Below are 24918 nucleotides of genomic sequence, written 5' to 3' on the forward strand. Positions count from 1 at the left end.
TTGGATTTTGCTGTGTGATATTTTCGTTTAATGTGATCAAGAGGACTTGCAAACTTGTGATCAGGCCAGTATCTTGAGCCACTGTATAAACAGTTGCATTAAGATAATAATCACATCGGAGAAATAAAATCATTGCTGTTTTGATCTATGGTGCTGACACTTACATTATGAGAAAAATATTTTAAAAACTATCTATTGGCATACTGATTTTCTCACCGCTTCTGTTGTCTTTTTTATATAGCCTGCATCTGCCAGAGGAATTGGCATTCAAGTCATTCACAAATGGAATCAAATCCCCAAGAAACGACCTCTGCTAGTTCAGAAGTACGAATTTATTTCTGTATATAATGTGCGTGTTTTGTATATTTTAAAAGATAAATATACAAAACATGTAGGTGTGTATACATGTCAATTCATATTTATGTACATATCCCTTTGCACAAGTGGTGTGTGTGTTATATACATGCTGTCAGACTAGATTATGAACACCAGACTCTGGTTTTAAATGCTTTTAAATTGTAGGAATAAGGGAAAATTGAGGGAGGTAAAGAAGTTTGTTGTAGTGAAGACCCAGGAAAGTATATGTTAAAGTAGATGATGCAGGGAGAAGGAAAATCAAAGGAGGCTGGATGGAAATAACAGCAAAGCCCTCAAGCTGCACAGCTCTTTCGATTTAGATATCGCTTTGGATTTGAAAACTGCAAATTATTTAAGAAAAGAGAAGGGTAATTGTAGGGTTGTCAGTTTAACATCAGTTGTGAGGAAGTTACTGGAATCGGTCAAGAGGAGAAGAGTGATGATCATTAGGATGGTTATGTGAGCTGATCAGAAAGGATGGCATGGATTTGTGAGGGGTAGGTCACATCTTACTGTTCTGGTTAAATTTTTTGAGGAGCCCATTAACATGGTTGATGGGGGGATTGTCTATGGAAGTTGTTCAGATGGACTTTCAGAAGGCAATTAATATGGTTTCACTAGAGATTTTCAGCAAAAATGAATGCCTGGAATTGGAGGTAATCTTGGAAATTAGCTTTGAGATAGAGAGTAGGAATAAAGGGAATGATCTCTGGTGGGATGTGACAAGTAGTTTTCCCCACAGATCTGTACAGGGGCCTCAGATCTTCACCATATAGCTTGGATGAAAGATTAAAATGTTGTATATCCACATTTCAAGATTACAGTAGATAGGCACATTAAGTTGTAACGGGATAAAAACAGTGGGAAAAACTATGGAATGCATTGTGTGGAAGGGTGAAGTCCACCATAGTTTTAAGTTCGAAAAATGAACTGTGAATAATGATGAGAGGCTGGGATCTGTGGAAGAGCAAAGACATTTTGCATCTATGTTCCTAGATTGCTAAAAGCTCAGGCACAAGTTCAAAGTGGTTGATTTACTGTTGGTTTTTGTCTCAAGTAGGTAGGAGTATAAAGGGGAGAAAGCTATGCTTCAGTTGTACAGATCGTTGGCCAGACCCCATGTGGAGTACTGTATTTCATTTTGGCTAGGCCACTGATGCTCAGGATGGATATATTAGCCTCTGAGAGGGTGCAATGTACAGATTCACAAATTCACAAGCATTAAATCAGGAATTAAAGGACTAAATTAGAAGGGCAATTTGCTTAAACTTGGTTTGTATCCCCTGGTAGGTTGAGGAGCAATTTAATTGAGCTCTTTAAAATGGTGAAGGCTATTTCCTCAGATGGTGCAATTCAAAAGAAAGTGTGCATAAGCGAAAATAGAAGTTGGGTCATTTAGGAGTAAAATCAGGAAAAATATTTTCACATTAAGGGTAGTGGTTATCTGAAAATCTCTGTTCCCCCACCCAGCCCTGTCTCCCAAAAAGATATTAATTGATATATTCAAGACGAAGATCAATGAAGTGGACCAAATTTCCAAATGCAAATACAGAATCTTGAAATAAAAGATAAATTTGACTTATTCAGTCAATAGAAGCTGTTGGACCTGTTTACAAAGTGTTGACATCACTTGTGATGTTTTGTGGGTTAGCATGGTGAGTCTTGCATTTATTTTCAACAATTTCAAACATTATTGTGAAACTTAATTTTCTTTACTCTAGATACTTGCACAAACCCTACCTCATTGGCGAGAGCAAGTTCGATTTGAGAATTTACGTCTATGTGACTTCTTACGATCCTCTTCGGATCTATGTGTTTACAGACGGCTTGGTCCGTTTTGCAAGTTGCAAGTAAGTTTAAAAAGAGAGGGGTTAGAGGGAGGAAATGGGTGACTACTTACTGACATGTAATTTAAGTTTGGTGGGGCAGCTTTAGGGTTGCTGCCTGACCTTATGACTGGTCCCACCTGAAATGCTAATCTACTTTGCACAAGTATATTATCTTTAAATTGAGTTAGTTATATAAAATATTTGAGTTTGTAATACTGTTACTCCCACCTCACCTCCCAAAACAGCTGATAACTCAGTCGAGTAATGCCGATTATTTGTAATTGCTCCAGGGATGGTGCTATAACCTCTCTCAGCCAATTGCACCAAACAGCTTTAGCGCACACAGGAGCAAGTTTTAACCACTCCCAAGCGAAGCAATGATTTTCCTCTACTACTTTCAATTTGGTATTCTGTTTTCGCTGCTCACAATGTGGTGGTGTCTACATTGTGGAGACCAAATGTAGATTGGGTGACTGCTTTGCTGAATACCTCTGCCTAGTCTGCAAGCAAGACTCCCAACTTTCCAGTTGCTTGCCATTTTAATTCACCATCTTACTATCATGCTTACACTTCAGCCCTTTGTTGTTCCAGTGAAGCTCAGTGCAAGCTTAAGGAACAGCACCTCATCTTCTGATTCTGCACTTTACAGCCTTCCGGACTCGTCATTGAGTTCAACAATTTCAGACCATAAACTCTGACCCCATTTTTGCGGTTTTGCTGATATGAATCTTGTTTTTCATGTTTTTGCTTTCAGATAGAGCTGGTCATTATTTGCCATTCACACCCGCTCTGGACCAGTGCTTTGGTTCTTTACTACAACCATTACCACTCCCTTTGTCTTTTACCACCACCACCACCACCTCCCCCCCCCCCCCCCCCTGCCGCCACACACAGACACACACACTGGCATAAAACCCATCACATTTCCACCAACCTTCAGTTCTGGAGAAGAGTCATATTCAACTCAACGTTAACTCTTTTTCTCTCCAAGAGTACTGCCAGACCCGAAGCGTATTTCCAGCACTTTTTTTAAAAATTGTTTTTAATATTAATTTAACCCGCCAGGCAGGAATCTATTGACTTTGCTTGAAATTACCAGCACTATTTTTGCTGACCAGTTGGACTTGTGGTTCTGTTCTAGGGAAAATGGTGCATTAGAGTTGTGATGGAATGCTCTCCATTTACCTGGATAGGGCCAGCTTCAACAACACCCTACACCATCTAGAACAAAACAGTCAGTGAATTAATATTAATGCAGTGTCAATTGGTATAAGTTTCATTGATATTTGCCTCTGATATTTAGTGATTCCCTCTGCACTACTATTGCTTGTGAGTATTATTTTCTATTGTGTTGCTCAGGTATTCGTCTTCCATGAAGAGCCTTGGTAACAAGTTTATGCACCTTACAAACTACAGTGTGAATAAACTAAATGCAGAGTACAAGCCCAACAGTGATGGAAAGCTCTGTCAAGGTCACAAATGGTAAGAGTGTGGAAATCTTGGGGCTCTTGGCTTAAAGACTGAACTTATTGGTTCTGTTCTAGGCAAAATAGGTGCATTAAGAGTGTGATGGAATACACTTTTCAGAGATAGACAGATCCAGGCAACACTGAAGAAGCTTGACACCATCCAGGGCAAAGCAATCCACTTGATCAGCAGCGCTTGGCTATCTTAGACATCTACGCTTGTCATCACTAGCACACCATGCCTGCAGTATACTAGCCACAGATACCCTGTAGCACCTCTCAAACACATGGCCTCCATTGTCTAGTAGTTCAAAGGCACCAGGTACATGTGAACGATGTCACCTCCAAGTCACACAGCGTCCTGACTGGGATGTAAATCGCAGTTCCCTTCATCTTCACTGGGTCAGAATCTTGGAACCCCACACCGAACATCATTGTGGGAATACCTTCACCACACAGACTGCAGCAGTTCAAGAAGAAGGCGCACTACCACTTTCTTGAGAGAAACTGGGAAGGGCAATAAATGTCTGCCTTACTAGCGACACCCACATCCCAAGAACATGAATAATTTTTCTTGAAAAAAAAGTATTCTTGTACCTAGCCCAGAACTGGGAAAATTCCATTTACCTGCTAGCCTGGAGGTGACACTTAAGCAAATTGGAAAATAAAGCTCAACAGTGACCCCAGCCTGCGTATACTCCAAGAGTTACTTCATTAGGTTTCACGGTGCTTCTGAGCCTTGGCAGCATGTTGCATTGCTTTCCTTCTCTACCTCCCCCCCCCCCCCAAATCCCTAGATATTTCTCAGCCACAGCCTCTTAATTTCAAAATTTGTATTGCTTGCTTGCACTGCTTTCTCTCCCTTCTCGTCTATTTTATCAGTACTAAGATTGTGCTCCTCTGAATTTTCTCTCCCTGCTCCCCCACTCCTTAACACAATTTCCCTCTTCCATATACCTTCACTCTGCTGACATTGAGACTGCCCTCAAAACTTCTTGTCTCCCTGTCTTCCCTTCAGACCTTTAAAACTTACACTGGATGTCAGTGCTGGTTAATATGGATCAGAAGAATCCAGGTTCAATTCTCGGCCTGTGTTGATGTTTCTCTGTGCTTCCCTCTAGGAGTCTTAAGGCATTGTGGGCATACCTAAATCAAAAAGGAGTGAGGACCGATCTGCTATGGGAGCAAATGAAGGATGTGATCATCAAAACCATCATAGCGTGAGTAACGAGAAGGATCTTAATGGGTAACAGTCAAAAACTGCAGAAATTGGATAGTGTAGCTAAAAGTTTCTCTATCGTACCCTCTTCAAGCAAAGTCAGCGTTTTGCCATGTGTGTATGTGCAGTGAGGAGAATGGCTTCTGTTTTAGGTGTGCTTTTCCTTTTTGGCAGCTGCACTTTCCTCAAGGTAAACATTGGGAGGGCGGAAGTCGTAACTTCTCCCCCAACTGCATCCCCTAGCCACTGAGTGTGTTTTCTTCATTAGCCACTATCTGAAGCCAAACCAGATAGTTTGCACGTTTGGCATGTTATTTGTGCTAGAGAAGGTATGTGATCAACAGCTTGGCTTGGAGACAAAGGAGGCCAAAGCATCCTATCTGTGCTCCAATCTCAGTTGATCTGCCAATACCTTTGATGCCTTTATGATTGTCAGACTCACCTGTCCCAATAATACCTGGCTGACCAATCAACCCTCACCATTGGGTCACTTCATCTCATCCAAAATACTTCATGCAGCCTTGTCTGCATCAAATCATAGCATCCCTATGTTTCATATTCAACATTCTCATCATCCCATTTAATTTCTTTCATAGTTTTGCTGTTTGTACTTCTGAAACCTCCTCCAGCCTTACAATCCCACCCAAAGCCTTCCTCTGAGTCCAACCTTTTGTTCGCTTCTTTCTTTTTTTCACTCCAGCATTTGAAGATATGCTTTCAGGCTTGCCTTCGGAAACCCCAGTGCCTCATCACCCCATTCTTCTTTATTCCTCCCCGTTAAAATTTTGGCCATGCTTTTGTTCACTTCTACATTCCTAATGCTTCTTGGGTTCGGTATATGATTATATCTCCATGAAGTGCCTTAGGCTACTTATTCTATGTTAAATATACAAGTTATTGCCTCTGTCCTACATTTTTTTTTGTCTTGGGTCATGTTGGCTTGGTTCAGATGCTTTGGAGTTGGAAGGTTGCAGTTTCAAGCCTTCTGTCAGACTTGAGCACATCAAGGCAAACTCTGCAGTGTAGTATTGAATGAACGCTCTATCGTCTAAGGTGCTACTCTTTAAATGAGATGGGAAACAGAGTTCCTTCCTGTTGGCTTGGGTAAATGTTACGAGATCTCACTGCACTGTTCAAAGAGGAGCACGGGGTAGTTGAGTCCTGGGAAATGTTCCCTTCTCAGTCAATATTTCCAAATAAAAACCAGTCATGCAGTTCATTTGACTGCCACAGTTGCTTTTGTAGCAGTCACTATACCTCAGAATAACTCCTTGCATTAGTTGATCTTCTGTGGTGTTGTACTCAAAATTTCAAACAAATGTCAGGTGAATATTTGGATCAGGGTGCAAAGCTATGATTAGCTCTCCATTTTATAGTCTTGTATTCCATCCTTATTTTTTTACCATCGTCATATGTCTGCATTTATAATGGAAACTTCCTCTGTTAATTTGTCATGCTGCAATTACCCCCTCTTTCCAGTGGTAATGCTGCATAGACACATGTAATGATATGTCACGAGGAGCAACAGATGCTAAACAGGCAGTAGACAGCAGTTAAGGTTAAAAAGGTAAGTTTTTAATGAAGAATGATTTTAGAGGAGAAAGAAATAACAAGTCGCTAAAGGTTTAGCAAAAGAATTTGAGTTCAGGGCTATATGTGGGTTTTTTTAACCTGTTATCTTGTATATTTAATGTTTATGCATATGGGAGATCAGGGGAAGGGCAAGGCTGCTGAGTTTTCTGGCATGCTAAAATCTGACAGTTCTGTCAGGCTCTTTACAAATAGATAATCTCATTTTGGAGTTAGTTTGTTTTCATTGGCGATCGTGCAAGTCTATTACAATGGAAAGATAGATTCCATTATTTGACAAATTTGCATTAGTGTCTGCAGAATTCAAGAGAAAGTGAGAGGTGGTGTTTAGAGGGACTGCACAGGATACCATTTGGCAAGCAAAGGGAGGAGGTTTTTAATGGTATAGTAAACCCTTAAAAGGAGCATTTAAAACTGTATTGTGAATTGCACTGCATTAATTACCCATTTGTGAGAGAGTTCCAATTTGTAGCAACAAGCCATGAATGATGGAACTTTTTCATCTGAATTTGGTATTGGTGAAAGGTGCTATATAAATGCAAGTTGTTAAAACATTTGAGAAATGGGCCATTATGCCCATAATGGGCCTATGCAGATGTTTATAATTAAATTGCCTCATGCCACCCTACCCCAATACCCCCTTTTTCCTTTTCCCTCATGTATGCATCACATCTCCCCTTTAATGTTTCAATGTTATCTGTTTCAGCTACTCCATGTGGCAGCCACTTCTACATTCTGAACGCACCATGTAAATACATTCCTCCTAAGTCTTTTTTTTTTGATTTGTTAATGGCTATTTTTTAAAATTATGCCCTTTTGCTCTGGACTTGCCCATAACAAACGCTTCAAACATTCCTCATCAAATGTGAAGCACTTCGGACATCCTGAGGATCTGAAAGATGCAACGTAAATACGAGTTTGGTCTTTTCCTCTCCTGCTTAGCCCAAAACATTAAGGCCAATGGTAGCTTTCCCATTGCACAAAAATAGGGATCCAGCAAGGCCAATAGTTTCTGTACTGTGATTTACTGATAGGAAGCCTCTCCACTTAATTCCCTTGGGTGTAATGCAAAGTTTCCCTGTGGAATCTAGAAATATATTGCTATAAAATGTATCAACCACAGTAGGAGCAGTTGACATTTTCCACAATCTGGCCAGGAAATAACTGTTTCTGTCTGTCTGTAGGGGTGAGAAAGGCATTGTGACTGACTGCAACATAAAGCATCCACATATGAATTTCATAAATATTTTTGAAAAGTTCCAAGTAGCTTTTCATTTTTAAAAACTACGGTTATTTTCTTTTTAACTGGTTGTTATAATTGGTTTCAGTTTTTATTGATGATTTCTATCTTGCTCTGCAGCTCTGAGTCTTATGTGAACAGCCAAGTACATTTGTATGTACGGAACCGTTACACTTGCCACGAACTCTTCGGATTTGACATAATGCTTGACGAGAACCTGAAACCATGGGTACTGGAAGTCAACATCTCCCCAAGGTACCAGTATAACGATTGCAGTAATTAACAACCTGGATGTTTCATAAGAACATAAGAAATAAGAGCAGAAACAGACCCTTTGAGCCAGACGCCAAACTAGCAGTTTATTGTATAACTTGCCTGTTAGGTGCACAGTGACAAGGACCACAACTTAACCTTGCAGCACTCAGCAGTTAGGATAGTCTGAAGTAAGAGAGTCATGAATGAAATTAGTGGGTAACCCTATAGAGTTGAGCAGTTGGATTGTAATATCCTCTGTAATGGCTTTTATATTGATTGAGGAATCCCACAACCGTAGCCACTGTTATGCGACCAGCCTGTCCATCAAAGCATGACAGTGGGTAGTTGATTAAAAGTCACATCCATCAGGATGGGATCTATCCCCTTAAGGCCAACCACGTCAGCCTATAATTGGACAGCACAGCTGCTCATCAGGGCAGACGCAGCCACGGCTGATCCCACACAGGACCCACGATGTCCATGCACTGGCAGGCGCTAAACAATGTGCCATTTTGCCCTATCTCGCAGCTGCCAAACCCTGTTGTTGTGTCTGCCATTTGCTAGAGTATCTGAATCTCAAAGTGCAGTTCTGGCAGAAAAATCCTGTATTCCGTAGCCCTCAAAGTCTCAAATGAGGTTGATTTTCACTGAGAAATCACCCAATGAGATCAATTCGCGAGTGTTGGCGTGTCTGCATCTTTGACACATTCAGACAGGATACATGAACTACTACTGACTATATAAAAAGATATATATTTGGGTTTGTGTTACTTGTTGTCTTTTGCCAGCGTTGTAACATATTGGTGACTAACCCATTGGTGCATTCACACGAAATTCCAGTACGTGGTTCTGAAACAAAAGTTTGGCCTTTTTATATTAAATGGATTACATAGAATTTATGGCAGTGAAACAGGGCATTCAACCCAACTGGTCTCTGCCAATGTTTACGCTCCATTCAAGCCTCCTCCCACCCCTGTTCATCTCACTCCATTAATGCATCCTTCTATTCCTTTCTCCTTCATTTACTTATCTAGCTTCCCCTTAAATGAATCTGTGCTGTTCGCCTCAACCCACTCTGTGGTAGTGAGCTCCACAATCCCACCACACTCAGGAAACAAGTTTCTCCTGAATTTCTTATTGGATTTATTAGTGATTTATGGACCTTAGTTTTGGACTCAACCACAAGTGTATTAGCAACTTCTTTAAAATGGATTTTAAAGGGACCTCCTGCAAAAACTCTGTGATTGTTCCTTATTTCTTACAGCATAGAATTTTTTTTACCCATATTTCCCTTTGCACGGCAGCTCCTTCAACTTACTAGAAGCCCAGAGCTGTTAAACTTAAGTATTGGAGCAATAATGCCTCCACAGAGTCAACCTAAGAAGGCCGTAGGTTCAAACTGCACCCCAGGACTTTTGCAGGTCCAATTTGTTCCCCTGTCCTCTGACTTTGCTTCAACTGAATGCTGCGCCGTGCCTTAACTTTACTAAAGTTCTGTACTACCAGTTGACTGTTTTTCACACATGTTCTGTTTGCATAAAGCTTGTGTTTGATTTCTTGAAGATGAAAACAATCTTTCTGTAGCTGTGTGACTGCTTTTTGCTTTAAAACTTTATTTTTCATTGGGGACGTTGAGCCAATTTTTCCTTTCGATCTGTTTGCAATTCCACTTCTTTTTCTCAAGACTACACATTTTATCCTGCTGACCTGAAGGCCACAATCAAGAGCATGGACGTCCTTTCCCTCACATAATCACCAGTGCTTCTTGTAGCTGGACGTCAGGAGGCGCAAGACATCAACCTAAGCATTGATTTCCTTAATTTAGTCTGCTCTCACTTCAGGTGATGGGAGGTACAGCTTCCTCTGCTCAGCATCCACCTGCCTGGAAAATAGCTTCTGTCATGAGCTGTGGAATTGGGGGCTTCTCATAGCTTCCACTCCCAGTCAGTGATGCTGAACATTACTGTGCCAATGTCCAGTAGCATCATGCTGCACTGTAATACCTTAACAGTAAATGCTGTTTGGAGGGATGACTTTCACCAAGTTTTGTATAGTTTCATGAAAATTATAAATGCAGAAGGAGGCCATTCAGCCTATCGAGCCAACTCATAAGAGCAATCTCCACTCCCTGTTCTTTCCCCATAGCCCTACAAATTTTCTTTTCCTTTTCGTGTACTTACTTAATTGCCTTTTGAGAATTACTATTGAACCTGCTTCCACTACTCTTTCAGGCAGTGCATTCCAGATCATAATTTCCTGTGTAGGGAAAGAAAATTTTTCCTTGTCTCGCCACTGCTGCTTATATCTTCAACCTGGGTCCTCGGTTACTGACCCACCCATCAGTACAAAATGCAAGTCTATATCTTATGAAAAGATACAGGCCTCTCTGAGCACAGGTCCTGGTAGAAACAGCTCAGAACTAGGCACTAAATTGTCATTCCCTTGCTCAATTGTTGTATTATACTTTCAGACAGCCAAACTCCAATAATACATTGCTGCCTGGAAGAACAGATTCAATAATAGAATTCAAAAGTGAATCGGATCTTTACTTAAAAGGGGAAAAATTGCAGGGCTTATGGGGAAAGAACAGAGGAGGGTGGGACTGCTTTGTAGCTCTTTCAGCAAGGCTGCACAGGTTTAAAGGGTTGAATGGCTGTATGATTCTATAATGCAGTAAGTTTTACTCTTCTGTAACTGAGATTAAGACATATGGTTGATTGTGGGTGAACATCTGGTGTGCCTGACCTGAATCCACGAGCTGAAAATCATTCCCCAGGAGAGAAAATTCAACACCTCAGAAAAAAGTTAGTTGTAAGTGAAATATCGAGTATTGCTATTTTTTAAACCTTGGTGGTGCCCCTGTCTTTCATTGCTTATTGTAGGTGTGATGTGGAATGCACTGCCGGTAAAGGTGGTGGACGTAGATTTAATAATGTTCCAAAGGGAATTTAGATATACTGTATACTTGGAAAAAGAGATTTGCAAGGCTATGGGGAAAGAGCAACGAAGTGGGGTGCTAATGTCTTATCAATTAGAATAAGTTTAAGCAAAACAAGTGATGGGTGTTAATTGTCTGAGCACATAGGGATTCCTGTATGGGCTCCCGCTGCACACCCTTTCCTCCTTTGCCCTCGCCAACTGTCCAGACAAGCTGTCGCATTCTGCCCTGCAGCCTGGTGGTGGCGGGGGTCCCCAGTGGAGGGCTGTTTACCATCGGCGACCTGGCGTGGAGGGTGTTGCATGCAGCAGTTCTGTGCAATCGTAGGTTCAGATGGCTTACAGACTCCTGGGGCACCTGTGTTTTCTATGTCCTTGAGTCAATGTTCCATGTTTATATAGGTTTTCAGAAGTCGGAGCCCCTTTTTGACTATTTGAAGAGGCTGCACCTCAAAGTTTGGTTACACTTCAGCCGTACGCTCCTATCTTTGGCCACTCGGTGTGAAGGAAGGCAGGAAGGGAGCAGGACCTGTTTTTTTAAGCATGCTGATGGCCATGGTGGCTATTAACAGGTCCAGGCAGAGGGCAGTCGAGCGGGTCGACCGGCCTGACTGACTGCCCCTCTTCCACTGCTATGTTTGCCGCTGGGTGTCCCTGGAGAGGGAGCACGCGGTGTCCACTGGTATACTTGAAGCCTTCTACGACTAGTGGGCACCGCAGAGGCTGGAGTGCATCATCGGTCCCAGGAATGTTATTTTAATTTGATTAGTTAAGTTTCCTTTTGAAGTTTGATTTTTGTTACAGTGCTCCATCAGGGGCTATCACCCCCCCTGGTTAGCTTATTTTACTGGTTTACAGTTTCTTTTAAAAAGAGCATATACATATGGAACAGCTGAGATACTGGGGGAAGAAGCCGGAGAGCTGAGAGACTGAACAAGTCAATTAACACTCTCAATAAGGAAAAGTTCTGTGTCTTGGTTTCAGCTTCACTGATCGGGCTTGGATCCTATTAGCTTGGGGCTAACTGGATAGTTCTATGAAAGGAGCCTTGCCCAGGCACATGGGCCGAATGCCCTCCTGTGCTATATGATTCTGTTGCCCACCTGCGGTCTAATCCAGTTTCCCAGGCCAGGGTTGCTGTACGTGACAGCACAAAACTCTGAGATCAATGATATTGAGCATAAGCTTGCTAAATTATTTCAAATATTGTTTAAGGAAAATACAACCCATGGAACATAATGGTTTTCAAAATTTACTTAACCATATCAAGGTTTATCATGTATTCCAAAGTCTTAAAATGGTTTATATAATTAACTCATTTTCGCGTACAGTTACTTAAATATGATCCTTTAAAGTATTGCTCCCTTTAAGTGAAATTCATTTTGTTGCTGTGTTGATGTAACCTTTAATCCTCTTAACCTCTTCCACTCAGCTTACATTCAAATTCCACACTGGATATTGCCATTAAGGGACAGATGATTAGTGATCTCCTGAATCTGGCTGGATTCATTATTCCTAATAAGGATGAAGTAACCCCAAGTGTAAAAAGGTAAAAAAGCCCAATCTGTTTCTCCTCTTGTCAAATTATGCTGGTGCAGTGGGTGTTAGGGATAGTCGTTGTTGTTAGAGCAAAATCGAGCTTTATTCTGAATCCAACTGTACCATATCTGAGTGGGGAGTGCATGATGGTGACTCAAATGGAAAGGGTTCAATTCCTCAGTATTAATGTCCTTTCCTTGAGTGCAATGAATTAAAGCTTTTTTCTCGTTCTGTAGTACTTCAGCCTCCAAGCCAAAAAGCAATGAACTTTCCCCAGAAGAGAAACTGAAGCGAGTTTACTACCTGAGCCAGAGATCACCACCAATGGTAACTAACCTTTTCATTGTATCATCTGAAGTGTAAAGAGACAAGATGTTAGTACCCCTGACATAACTGCTGATCACTAATTATATATGACAAACAGTTCATTCATTTTGAACTGTCTGAATTCTGCTTGTTAGAGTTTGGTCCTTCTGCCATTTTGTAGCTTGACTGCATGTAATTGAGCAGGTGCAGCAGCTTGCTGCCCCACTGTATTCAATAGGGTGTACTGATTACAAAATCCTGGTGCATTTCTTCTTTCACCAAAGGCTTTGATGGTTTTAAGACTTGGGGTTTGCATAGTTTATTTTAAAAGGACGTTGCTCATCATATTCTAATTTTGTCCGAGCCAGTTTCAGATGCAAGGCATGCTTTTGCTATTTATCACTGGCTTTCCCTCTTTGTTCGATTCTTGGCATGTTAGGTACTCTGGATGTTAATCCGCCCCCTACACCTGTTGCAGGCACCTCCCTGGTACATCAGTACAATTGATGTACTCCTCTTTTCATGTGCATCCTGATGAATGTAATGTTTTATGTCATTCTGATGAATGGATGTAGGTGTTGTCAGATTTGTTGGTGCTTAGAGTACAAATTAACTGAAGGGAAGGACGTTTGATTTCTGTATCAATAGGCCTATCTCCGTGGTTCTTGGCAATCAGACGGGGTTGTACCAACTGTTATGACTCACTGGGAATGGTGCGCTGTAATATCAAGCCCCACTGTTCTCCCAGCCGCAACAAATGTGAAAAGTTTGATTAAACCACCAGATTGCCCCAATTCTACCGAACTGTTTAATTTAGGCTAACACAATATGAGCACCAGGTTTGTAAACTTAATAAGCAAATGACTGTTTATTGAACAAATTGTCGTTAACCAGTGGCCAAAAAAAGACACAAGAACTGCTAGTTTCCAACTGTATAACCTAAACTCTACCCCTTCTTAAATCCCTATACACGTGCATATAAGACACACAAAACATGGATTTTAAGGGTGGGATAAAACAGTTCAATAGCGCCAATTCTGGAGTACAGGATTCGACGGGTTGATTTTGATCGATGTCTTCCAAATTCCTTTCAGTTCGTGTTGATGACAAGAGGTAGTCTTCCAGCACTTTGTGTTTAGTTCACTGGTTAAATACTTGCCTTTCAATGTCTCTAACAGTGATTTTCCCCTTTACCTCTTGATAGGGGTTTTCGGAGAGAAACGTAAACATAGAAAGTAGGAGCAGAAGTTGACCATTTGGCCCTTCGAGCCTGCTCCGCCATTCATTATGATCATGGCTGATCATCCAACTCGATAGCCTGCTCCCGCTTTCTCCCCATATCCTTTGATCCCTTTCGCTCTAAGAGCTATATCTAACTCCTTCTTGAAAACATACAATGTTTTGGCCTCAACTACTTTCTGTGGTAGTGAATTCCACAGGGTCACCACTCTCTGGGTGACGAAATTTCTCCTCACCTCAGTCCCAAATGGTCTACCCCATATCCTCAGATTGTGACCCCTGGTCCTGGGCTCCCCCACTTTTGGGAACATCCTTCGTGCATCCACCCTGTCTAGTCCTATTAAAATTTTATAGGTTTCTATGAGATCCCCCCTCATTCTTCTGAACTCCAGCGAATATAATCCTAACCGACTCAATCGCTCCTCATATGTCAGTCCCGCCATCCCAGGAATCAGTCTGGTAAACCTTCGCTGCACTCCCTGTATAGCAAGAACATCCTTCCTCAGATAAGGAGACCAAAACTGTACACAATATTCCAAGTGTCGTCTCACCAAGGCCCTGTATAATTGCAGCAAGACATCCCTGCTCCTGTATTCGAATCCTCTGGCTATGAAGGCCAACATACCATTTTCCTTCTTTACCGCCTGCTGGACCTGCATGCTTACCTTCAGTGACTGGTGTACGAGGATACCCAGGTCTCGTTGCACATCCCCCTCTCTCAATTTATAGCCATTCAGATAATCTGCCTTACTGTTTTTGCTACCAAAGTGAATAACCTCACATTTATCCACATTATACTGCATCTGCCATGCATTTGCCCACTCACATTTAGCTTGTCCAAATCACCCTGAAGAATCTCTGCATCCTCCTCCCAGCTCACCCTCCCACCCAGCTTTGCATCATCTGGTCGCCACATTACCAGAAAGATATGGAGGCGTTGGAGAGGGTGCAGAGGAGGTTTACCAGGATGCTGCCTAGTCTGAAGGTTATTAGCTATGAGGAGAGGTTGGAGAAACTTGGATTCTTCTCACTAGAGCGACGGAGATTGAGGGGCGACTTGATAGAAGTTTACAAAATTGAGTGGCATGGACAGAGTAGATAGTCAGAAGCTTTTTCATAGGGTGGAAGAGTCAATTACTAGGGGACATAGATTTAAGGTGAGAGGAGAAAACTATAGAGGAGATGTGCCGGGCAAGTTTTTTACGCAGAGGGTAGTGAGTGTCTGGAATTCGCTGCCAGAGGATGTGTTGGAAGCAGGTACGATAGTGGTGTTTAAGAGGCGGCTTGACAAATACATGAATAGGATGGGAATAGAGGGATACGGACCCCGGAAGTGCAAAATGTTTTAGTTGACGGGCAATATGATCGGCGCAGGCTTGGAGGGCTGAAGGGCTTGTTCCTGTGCTGTACTTTTCTTTGTTCTACCTGCAAATTTGGAGATATTACATTTAGCTCCCTCATCTAAATCATTAATATATATCGTGAATAGCTGGGGTCCCAGCACCGATCCCTGCGACACTCCACTAGTCACTGCCTGCCATTTGGAAAAAGACCCGTTTATTCCTACTCTTTGTTTCCTGTCTACTAACCAGTTTTCTATCCATCTCAATACACTACCCCCAATCCCATGTGCTTTATATATATATATATATATATATACATATATATATATATATATACATACATATCAGACAGCTCCCCTGGTCCAGGACTCCTTTCTGGCACCATCCTGTCTTTCATGGCACACTCTTCCAGGACTGCAACATTGTATATATCTCTCATCCTGTTCCAGTGGACATGTCTTTTAAACTGCAGCCATTGTAATGCTAATCCACAGTCCAACAGAAATAAAAAGAGATATTCTTTACACAACAAAAACAGCTGTTGCTCACTCACTGACCCAAATTCAGTTAGTTTCTTTTGAAATTCATTTCTCACCAAGCTTTGTGTAATAGTTTCCAGCAGCACTGCTATTAGTTGAGAAACCCAGAGCTAGGTGATGGGTTTTGGATAAGGGTGGGCTGGGGAAGCAAAAAAGTTGTTCTGTTAAATGAGGAAGTAATGATAAAGTGACATAAATCTTGGATTTTTGAAGATTGAAGGAGAGTGCTGAGGAACTGCATGGTTTTGAGGCTCCTGTTACAATAGCGCACAATGCAAAGAGTTTTTATTTGAACATAGCAGAGCATACAGAATGACGTTGCACTGTACTACTTTTGTGTACCTGCTGTAAAGATGCTAAAAAATCTCTCCTAATGTGCAATTATTAAGAATCCACTCGGAAATCAGTCTGACAGAGTGTCTATAGTCTAAATATTAACCAATCTCTTTACAAATGCTAACACATTTGTGTATTTTGAACTTCCTTTGTATTAAAGTCAGGAAGGTGATTTGATATATATATATATATATTTATATATATATATATATATACATACACACACACACACACACACACATATAATCATAATCTATAATATATATATAATCTGTCTTTCAGAATTTCTATTCCACTTTGCTGGACATTCTTACCCCTGATGATATCCGAATATTAATGGAATCTGAGGATGAGTACAATCGACAGGGACAGTTTGAACGGGTGTTCCCCTCCCAGCACTCAACCCGCTATCTCCGGTTCTTTGAGCAGCCCCGTTACTTCAACATCTTGCTTGACCTGTGGGAGCAGAAATATGGTCGGAACAGAGAGGCAGGTACTGTGAAATGTTTTAAAGTTGCTTTCTGTGAAGCTGCCTGGGAAAGAAAGGAAAGGATGGGCTCCCTTCTGGTAAAACCTTGTCCCAAATATGCATTGCGCCATGAAGTAGGTGCTGATTGCTGCTACCAGATTTACTGGGTATTGGGTGTCATTTTCTGTTGTGCATACTGTGGCAACTACATGACATTTGAATCTGGAGAGACCAGGAAGCTTAAAAAAAAATGAGTTGAGGGGAAAATATTGTTGGATGAGAGTGGCAGATGAAAAACAGCATACAAATATTTGTTTGGTAGTACAGAACTTAAGTATTGCTGAAAAAAGAGACCTTTTTTGTCTAAGCTTTTTGTCTTGCACTCATCAGGATAATTCACAAGAAAATACCAATGTCAGGGGAAACCAGATATTTATAATGTATGAGAAGAGAGTGCGGGATGGTTGACCAGTGGACTCGGATTGGTAGAGGCGTTGCCATGGGGAATGCACCGATTGGTGACTGACAGTTAACTGCCAAGCATTATTTGAAATTCAAACCAGGCAGCTTGATTCTGATTGGTCTAGATATTACCCTAGGGAATTAACCAGCGAGTGCCTGTCACTTATTTTGTTTAGCTGAAACCAGTGCAATGTGTGCACATGTTCTTTCTGTCTGCAAAGAACAGGGCCCTGTATATTAATATATGTAGCTTTCAGGACACGCAAATGCACCACACTGTGAGCCTGACTGACAATCTTAAATTAGTTGTCAGTGTAATTCGTAGAACACTGAGGATTATTTAGCAAATGTTGTCCAATCGTGGAATCACATTTAAAACTGGGCACTGTTTTGAGTTTTGCAAGCATGGACTGGTTGGGTACGGTTGGTACCTTGCCCGTTGCAATAAGCAGAGGGGACATGGTGTTTGATATGATCCGCCAGTCTTTGGGGCGTACGGCCTACATGCGTAACATCACACTGGCACTGAAATTCATACACCACATTACTCATTTGTTTGATAAGCAGAACAGGATGGTAGCATCCTGTTAGTGGTGAATACCACTCGGGTTGCCACTGTATAGTAGCAGCGTGAAACAGCTAGCTTCACCTGTTGCTCAAATTTTTGAGATATCTTGCCCTTCCAGGGTAATGTGAGGTAGACTGGGCACTTTTCAGGGTACGAAAGTGATGGCCTTGGGCCCGTTTGAGTTTGTGCGATATACAGCACAAAATGATCTGATTATGGTAGCCATTATCTCGCAGGATATATTTGATGCATCTTCTTTCAACACCAAGCTTGCATGGTAAACAAACGGCTCGGGCACTATTTACGAGGTTGTCAATAAGGCCAATCTTATATTGTGTGGAACTGTAAGAGTCTCAATGTGTGTTTCCCCTGACATTGGTATTTTCTTGTGAATTGTCCTGATGAGTGCAAGACAGAAAAGCATCGCCAAAAGAGATTTTTTTTTCAAAAATACAATATAATTATAAATGTAGAGTATTTCACATGGAAAGAAAAATGCATGTTATCCATGGTGTCAAAATAGTTATGAGTAAAGTCAAGAGGATTTAGGCACATCAGCATACTGTGTTTAATGTGTTCATCACTGGAACGAAAAACCAAATAGACTCCAGAACTGTATAGTTACAATATAGTGCAAGTTGGAAAAAGTCTATGCTTAAGACTGTAGAGAGTACTGTGGTGAGGATGGTGTTGAATTCTCATCACCGAGATGCATTCAGGCATTGGAGACGGTGTAGAAAAGGTACTTTGTGGTGATTGAGATATGCGGACAGCCTGAAGAAAGTTGGGTTCTTCAGCTTTGAAGATGTGACATCCCAAGGGTATCTGAGTTACTAAGTAGCACAACAAAGGTAAAGTTGGAACATTACTTCAGAGTAAACTGTAACTTGACAAGGGAATATGAATGAAAGAAATGCCAGGAAGTTCTTCATTCAAAGTATGGTTGACGTGGGTAGAGTGAGTGGGACAACTGAGAATGTATGTTTTTAATATTTTTTGGAAGTATCACAGTATCAGTAGCACAGCATCTTTACAGGCCCATCTTTATTCGACATATCGAGCCTGCACTGGCTCCTGAAAGAGCATTCCACCGGGTCCCACTCCCCTGCCTTATCTGTGTAACCTTGCACATTCTCTCTTCAAGTAGCAATCCAAATCCCTTTTGAATCAAACATGCCTTCACCCTTTCAGGAAGTTTGTCCCAGACTCCAACCACCCTTTGGGTGAAAAATATTTTCCTTATCACATTTACTCATTTTGCCAATCATTTTGAATCTTTGCCCTCTCGTTTTTGATGTTCTCTTGAGTGGGAACAGTTTCTCCCTATTTACCCTGTCCATACCCCTCAGAATCTTAAATACCTCTATCAAGTCTCCTCTCAGCCTTCTTTTCTCCAAGGAAAACAGCCCCAACCTCTCCAATCTCTCCTCATAGCGACAGTTCTTCATACCAGGAATCATTCTTATGAATCTCCTCTGTATTCTCTGCAATGCCTTTACATTCTTCCTCAAATATGGCACCCAGAACTGGACGCAGTATCCCAGATGAGGCCTAACTTGTGTCTTATACAAGTTCAACATGACTTCCTCACTCTTGTACTCAATGCCCTTATTCATAAAGCTTGTGATACTATATGCTTTCTTAACTGCGCTCTCAACATGCCCTGCTATCTTCAATTATCTATGTACGTACAAACCGAGTTCCTCTGCTCCTGCACCTCCTCTGGAGGCTCTCCCTTTATTTCATACTGTCTCACTATACCTTTCCTGCCAAAACGAATTACCTCACACTTCTCTGCATTGAACTTCATCTGCCACTTGCCTGCCCAATCCACCAAAATGACTATCTCCTTTTGAAGTTCAAGACTACCCCCACTACAATTGACAATATTTCCTATCATCTTATCTGCAAACTTTGAAGTCATGCCCTGCACACCAGTCAAGGTCATCACTATATATCAGGAAGAGCAAGGGTCCCAACACTGACCCTGAGGAACTCCACTTCAAACTTTCCTCCATTCTGAAAAACAACCATTTATCACTACTCTCTATTTCCTGTCGCTCAGCCAATTTCTTATCCAAGTATCTACTTTCCCTTTTATTCCATGACCTAGAATTTTGTTCACGAATTTGTTATGTGGCACTGTATTAAATGCCTTTTGAAAATCCATATGCACCACATCAACAGCGTTTCCTTTATCAGCTATCTGTTATCTCCCCAAAAAACTCCAAGTTAGTTAAACATGATTTTCCCTTGATGAATCCCTGCTGGCTTTCCTTAATTATCCTGCACTTGTCTAAGTGATTATTGATTTTATCCCGCACTTTAGTTTCCAGAAGTTTCCCTACCACTGAGGTCAAACTGACTGGCCTGGAGTTGTCTTTATCCTAGCACCTCTTTTTGAACAAGGGTGTAACATTCACAGGATCCCAGAATTGTTACAGTGCAGAAGGAAGCCATTCGGCCCATCGTGTCTGTACCCGCTCTCCGATGAGCAATTCACGCAATGCCATTTTCACAGTTTTTCACTGAAACTCTTCACATTTTTCCTTTTCAAGTAACAGTCTAATATCCTTTTGAATCCTTTGATTGAACCTGCCTCCACCACACTCTCAGGCAGTTCATTCCAGACCTTAACCACTCGCTACATTAAAAAGTTTTTTCTTATATCGCTTTTACCTCTTTTGCCAATTACTTTAAATCTGTGCCCTTGGGTTCTCGATTCTTTCATGGTTGAGAACAGTTTCTCCCAACTACTCTGACCAGACACTTCATGATTTTGAATACCTCTATCAAATCCCCTCTCAGCCTTCTTTCCTGCAAAGAAAATAGGCCCAACTTCTCCAATTAATCTTCATTACTGAAGTTTCTCATCCCTGGAACCATTCCCGTGAATCTTTTCTGCACTTCACATCCTCCTTAAAGTACAGTATAAGGCCATCTTTTTTTTTTGTTTCAATAGACCCCACTGTTCATATTTCCCAGGGTTTATTATTACAGTTTTTTAATTATTATTTTTTATTATATTATTTTTATTCGCAGCGCTCTGGCACCTCCCGTGTCTAAGGAAACCTAGTACCTCTTCAATTTCCACTTTCACTTCCCTCATTACCCTTGGCTGCATCTCATCCGGCCCTGGCACCTTATCTATTTTAAGTAAAGATAGCCTTTCCATACCTCCCCCCTCTCAATTGTAAGCTCTTCTAGTGTACCAATTACCTCCCCTCTCACCTCAGCCTGGGTAACAAGCTCTTCCTTTGTAAAGACAGATGCAAAGTACTCATTCAACACCTCTGCTTTTTCTCCAACCTCCATATGCAAGTCCTCTTTTGTTGCCCCTAATCGGCCATACTCTTTCTTTTACCCCTCTTTTATTATTTATATGCTTATAGAAGACCTTGGGATTCCCTTTTACGTTCAATGCCAGCCTCTTTTCATGCTCTCTTGCTTTTCTTATTAGTTTCTTCACTTCCCCTCTGGTCCTTCAGCATTCAGCCTGATTCTCCATTGTATTTTCTCCCTGACATCTGTCATACGCGCACTTCATTTTCATCTTTATCTCTCTCATCATCTAGGTCACTCTGGATTTATTTGTCCTACCTTTCCCTTCAAGGGAATGTGCCTTGACATTGTCTGCAATACTTTTTCTTTGAAGGTGGCCCATTGTTAAGCCACAGTCTTTTCTGCCAACATTTGATTCCAACTCACTCCTCTCAGATGCATTCTCGTCCCATCGAAGTTGGCTTTCCCCCAATTAATTATCCCTGCTCTGAATTGTTCTCTTTTCCATGATTAACCTAAACCTTATGATACAATGGTCACTGTCCCCTAGAGGCACTCTCACTGATATTTGATCCACTTGGGCCAACTCATTCCCCAGAACCCAGTTCAAAAGTGCATGTCCTCTCATTGGACTGGAAACATACTGCTGTAGAAAATTATCTTGAACACATTCCAGGAACTCTCGCCCCTCTTGTCCTTTCCTACTATTCCTATCCTAGTCTATATTTGGTTAATTGTAGTCCCCCATTATGATTACTCTATAACTCTTGCATCTCTCTGTAATTTCTTTGTAATTTTGTTTTTCCACATCCCTTCCACTAGGTGGTGGTTTATATACTACACCATTCAATGTTATTGCACCTTTCCCATTCCTTACCTCTAGCCAGAGAGATCCTGTCCTTGACCTCTTTGGAACATCCCCTCTCTCCAGTACTTTTAATGCCGGTCCTTAACCAATATTGCCACTCCACCACCGCCCCCCCGACTTTTCTTTCTTACCTGTCTCTCCAAAACACCTTGGACCCAGGAATATTTAACGCCCAGCCCTGCCCTCCTTGAGCCAGGTGCCTGTTATATCAATAATATCATAGTTCCATTTGTTAACCTGTGCCTGCAGTTCACCAATCTTATTAATCACCATGCATTCACATACATGCACATTAGGCTTTTTTATCTTCCTGCTTATTCTGACCCCATCTAATGACTTACTGTTGCCCTCTCTAATTCTATCAAACTCTCTATAAATTCTGTCTACCTTGATGCAACTCTCTGATATATCCTTGTTATCAGTTGATATTTCACTACTTCCCACTGCCAGTTTTTCTCCTCTGCACTCTGAATTTCCCCCCCAGGTTCTCATCCCCTTGCCAATCTAGTTTAAACCCTCCCCAATAGCACCAGCAAACCTCCCCGCGAGGACACTAGTCCCAGTCCTGTTAAGGTGTAATCTATCGTTCTTGTACTGGTCCCATCTGCCCCAGAACCAATCCCAATGTATCAGAAATCTAAAGCCCTCCCTCCTACTCAATTTCTCCAGCCATGTGTTGAACTGCTCAATCTTTCTATTCTTATGTTCACTAGCACATGGCACTGGGAGTAATCCTGAGATTACTGCTCTTGAGGCCCTACTTTTTAATTCCCCTCCTAACTCCCTAAAATCTGCTTTCAGGACCTCATCCCTTTTCCTACCTATGTCATTGGTTCCACTGTGGACCACGACCTCTGGTTGTTCACCCTCCCCCAAAAGGATGTCCTGCAGCTGTTCTGTGACATCCTTGATCCTGGCAGCAGGGAAGCAACATACCATCCTGGAACCACATCTATGGCCACAGAAACGTCTGTCTGCTCCCCGAACTATGGAATCCCCTACTACTATAGCACTTGCACTCTTCCTCCCATCCTGTGCAGCTGAGCCACCTGTAGTGCCATGGACTTGGGTCTTGCTGCAGCCCTCTGAGGAACCATCTCGCTCACCAGTATCCATAATAGAAAAGCGGTTAGAGAGCGAGTTAGCGTCGGGATTCCTGCACTATCTGCCTGTTTCTCTTAGATACTCTGGCGGCCACCCATTCCCTCTCTGCCTGTGTACTTCTTAGCTGCAGTGTGATGACCTCTCTAAACGTGCTATCCACGTAATTTTGTCAAGGCTCTGTGTGTGTGTAAATGATTTAATTAAGCTGGGGAAAGGTTACTAGAAGACAGATTGTCTAGGAGGTTTAAAACATAAAAGGATAGTGGTGTTAGGTTTGTGCATTTATGAGGGGTTTGAGGTATAAGTGAATAGGTTGGATCTAAAGTTTGCATTTTTAGATAAGTTGAGAGTTCGTTTGAATATCAAAGTAAAGTCAAAGGTAATAAGAAACATGTTTGCATCCTGCAGGAGTTCCATAGGTAAAGAGAAGAGAGTATATTACATTTTATTGACCCAAAAGTGCAGACAAAATAGAAAAATGAAAAATTTTATATTTGGAAGGATTTAAGCTTCAAAGAAGTGTGCGAACAATGGACTTGAGATGAAAGGGGGGAAAAGGATATTTTACAGTTACTATGGAAAGCTTAAGGTAACTGGACCTGTTGGCTGTAGCTGTGGGCTATTGGCTGTGTGAGGAAGATCTCTGGGAAACTGCTCTGGGCTGGGAGTAGATGCAGTTTAAATCAGCCACCCAGCTAAACCAGAAAAGTCTTGGGTTGCAAAAAGCAGTCTTGTTCTAAAGTCTTGGATTTCCACAGCAGAGTGGGAGAGACTTTAAGAGGTCGTGTGATATGGGAGAGACTTTAAGAGGTCGTGTGGTATGCCTTTATTAAAGCTACAGCAGTTTGACTTGGGTAATACTGGATTTTTATGTTTAAACATCTGTAAGGGAGTGTTGCCTGGAAGGTGTTTACTTGCGGGTCTGACTAAGTAAGGAGTTTGGGGAAATGTTTTGTAAGACTAATTTTAACCGTGTAATTGTAATCTTGTGTGCTTAAGTTTTCTTTTTTTCTTGTTAATAAAACTTTTATTTTTAAAATCCAAAAGTGTTACTGGACTTCTTGCTGCTGAGATCAGTACATTTTCTTCTCATTTTCAGAATACAAAAAAAAGGGTATGACCTGTAAACCAAGTTTCCTTCTGGGATTTGGTTTGCTCAGCAATTAACATCTGCTGTGGTCATAACACAACGTATCCAGAATCATTTAGGAAGCTGGCTGTTGCGTAGGGTGTGGGGGCCGGCACAGAGGATGAACCTGAATAGGCCAAATTGTCATCTGTATTTTACGTTGTGAATTCAGTTTATATTTTCAGTTAAAAGCAAAATACTGCTGACGCTGGAAGAAGAGTCTGAAGAAGATTCATATGGACTCGAAACATTAACTCTGTTTCTTCACAGATGCTGCCAGACCTGCAGAATTTTTCCAGGATTTTTGTATTTTCAGATGCATGTAGGGATCTGTGTTGTGGTAAACTATTTGTTTCGAATGCTGAATCCATGGTGCAGATTTGAGATCCTCACACTGACTTTCCTTGGTATTGCATAGAATTTACACAAACAAGCCTTTAAGCCAGTCTGACCTATACTTTTATGCTCTATATAAGGTGCCTCTTGCCCTACTTCATCTAACCATTATCAGCACATTCTGATCTTTTATCCCTTATGGTATGTACCCAGATCTCCCTTAAATCTATGCTTTTTAACTACTCCATTTGGTAGCAAATTCCACATTTTAACCACTATGCTTCAGTAAATAAAATTTATTACATAAATGTAATGAGTGGCTACAGCAATGGTATATGCAAAATTGTACCAAACTGCATGTGTTCAGTGAGGGTGTCTAGTAGCGATCATGTATTTTTGAAAATAAGAAAAAAAAAATAGAACAGTTGAAACTTTCACATTCTTAAAATCTGCTTTTAAGAAGCAAATGCTGCCCCCACCGCCCCCATCCCCAGATATTGTTGAG

General features: G+C 41.4%; 1 protein-coding gene across 4 annotated transcripts in view; it reads left to right on the plus strand.

The window, feature by feature from the left end:
• Positions 1-24918, plus strand: part of ttll4 (tubulin tyrosine ligase-like family, member 4) — a 77695-nt gene that overhangs the window by 39212 nt on the left and 13565 nt on the right. For all 4 annotated transcript variants that reach the window (XM_078552651.1, XM_078552652.1, XM_078552654.1 and 1 more), the window contains exons 9-16: positions 242-324; positions 2079-2207; positions 3546-3668; positions 4774-4872; positions 7822-7956; positions 12326-12442; positions 12669-12759; positions 16478-16688. In XM_078552651.1, coding sequence (XP_078408777.1) covers positions 242-324; positions 2079-2207; positions 3546-3668; positions 4774-4872; positions 7822-7956; positions 12326-12442; positions 12669-12759; positions 16478-16688 — 988 coding nt within the window. The remainder of the gene's footprint in view (positions 1-241; positions 325-2078; positions 2208-3545; positions 3669-4773; positions 4873-7821; positions 7957-12325; positions 12443-12668; positions 12760-16477; positions 16689-24918) is intronic.

The sequence above is a fragment of the Cetorhinus maximus genome, chromosome 11 (assembly GCF_964194155.1).
Source record: "Cetorhinus maximus chromosome 11, sCetMax3.hap1.1, whole genome shotgun sequence".
Taxonomy (NCBI): Eukaryota; Metazoa; Chordata; class Chondrichthyes; order Lamniformes; family Cetorhinidae; genus Cetorhinus; species Cetorhinus maximus.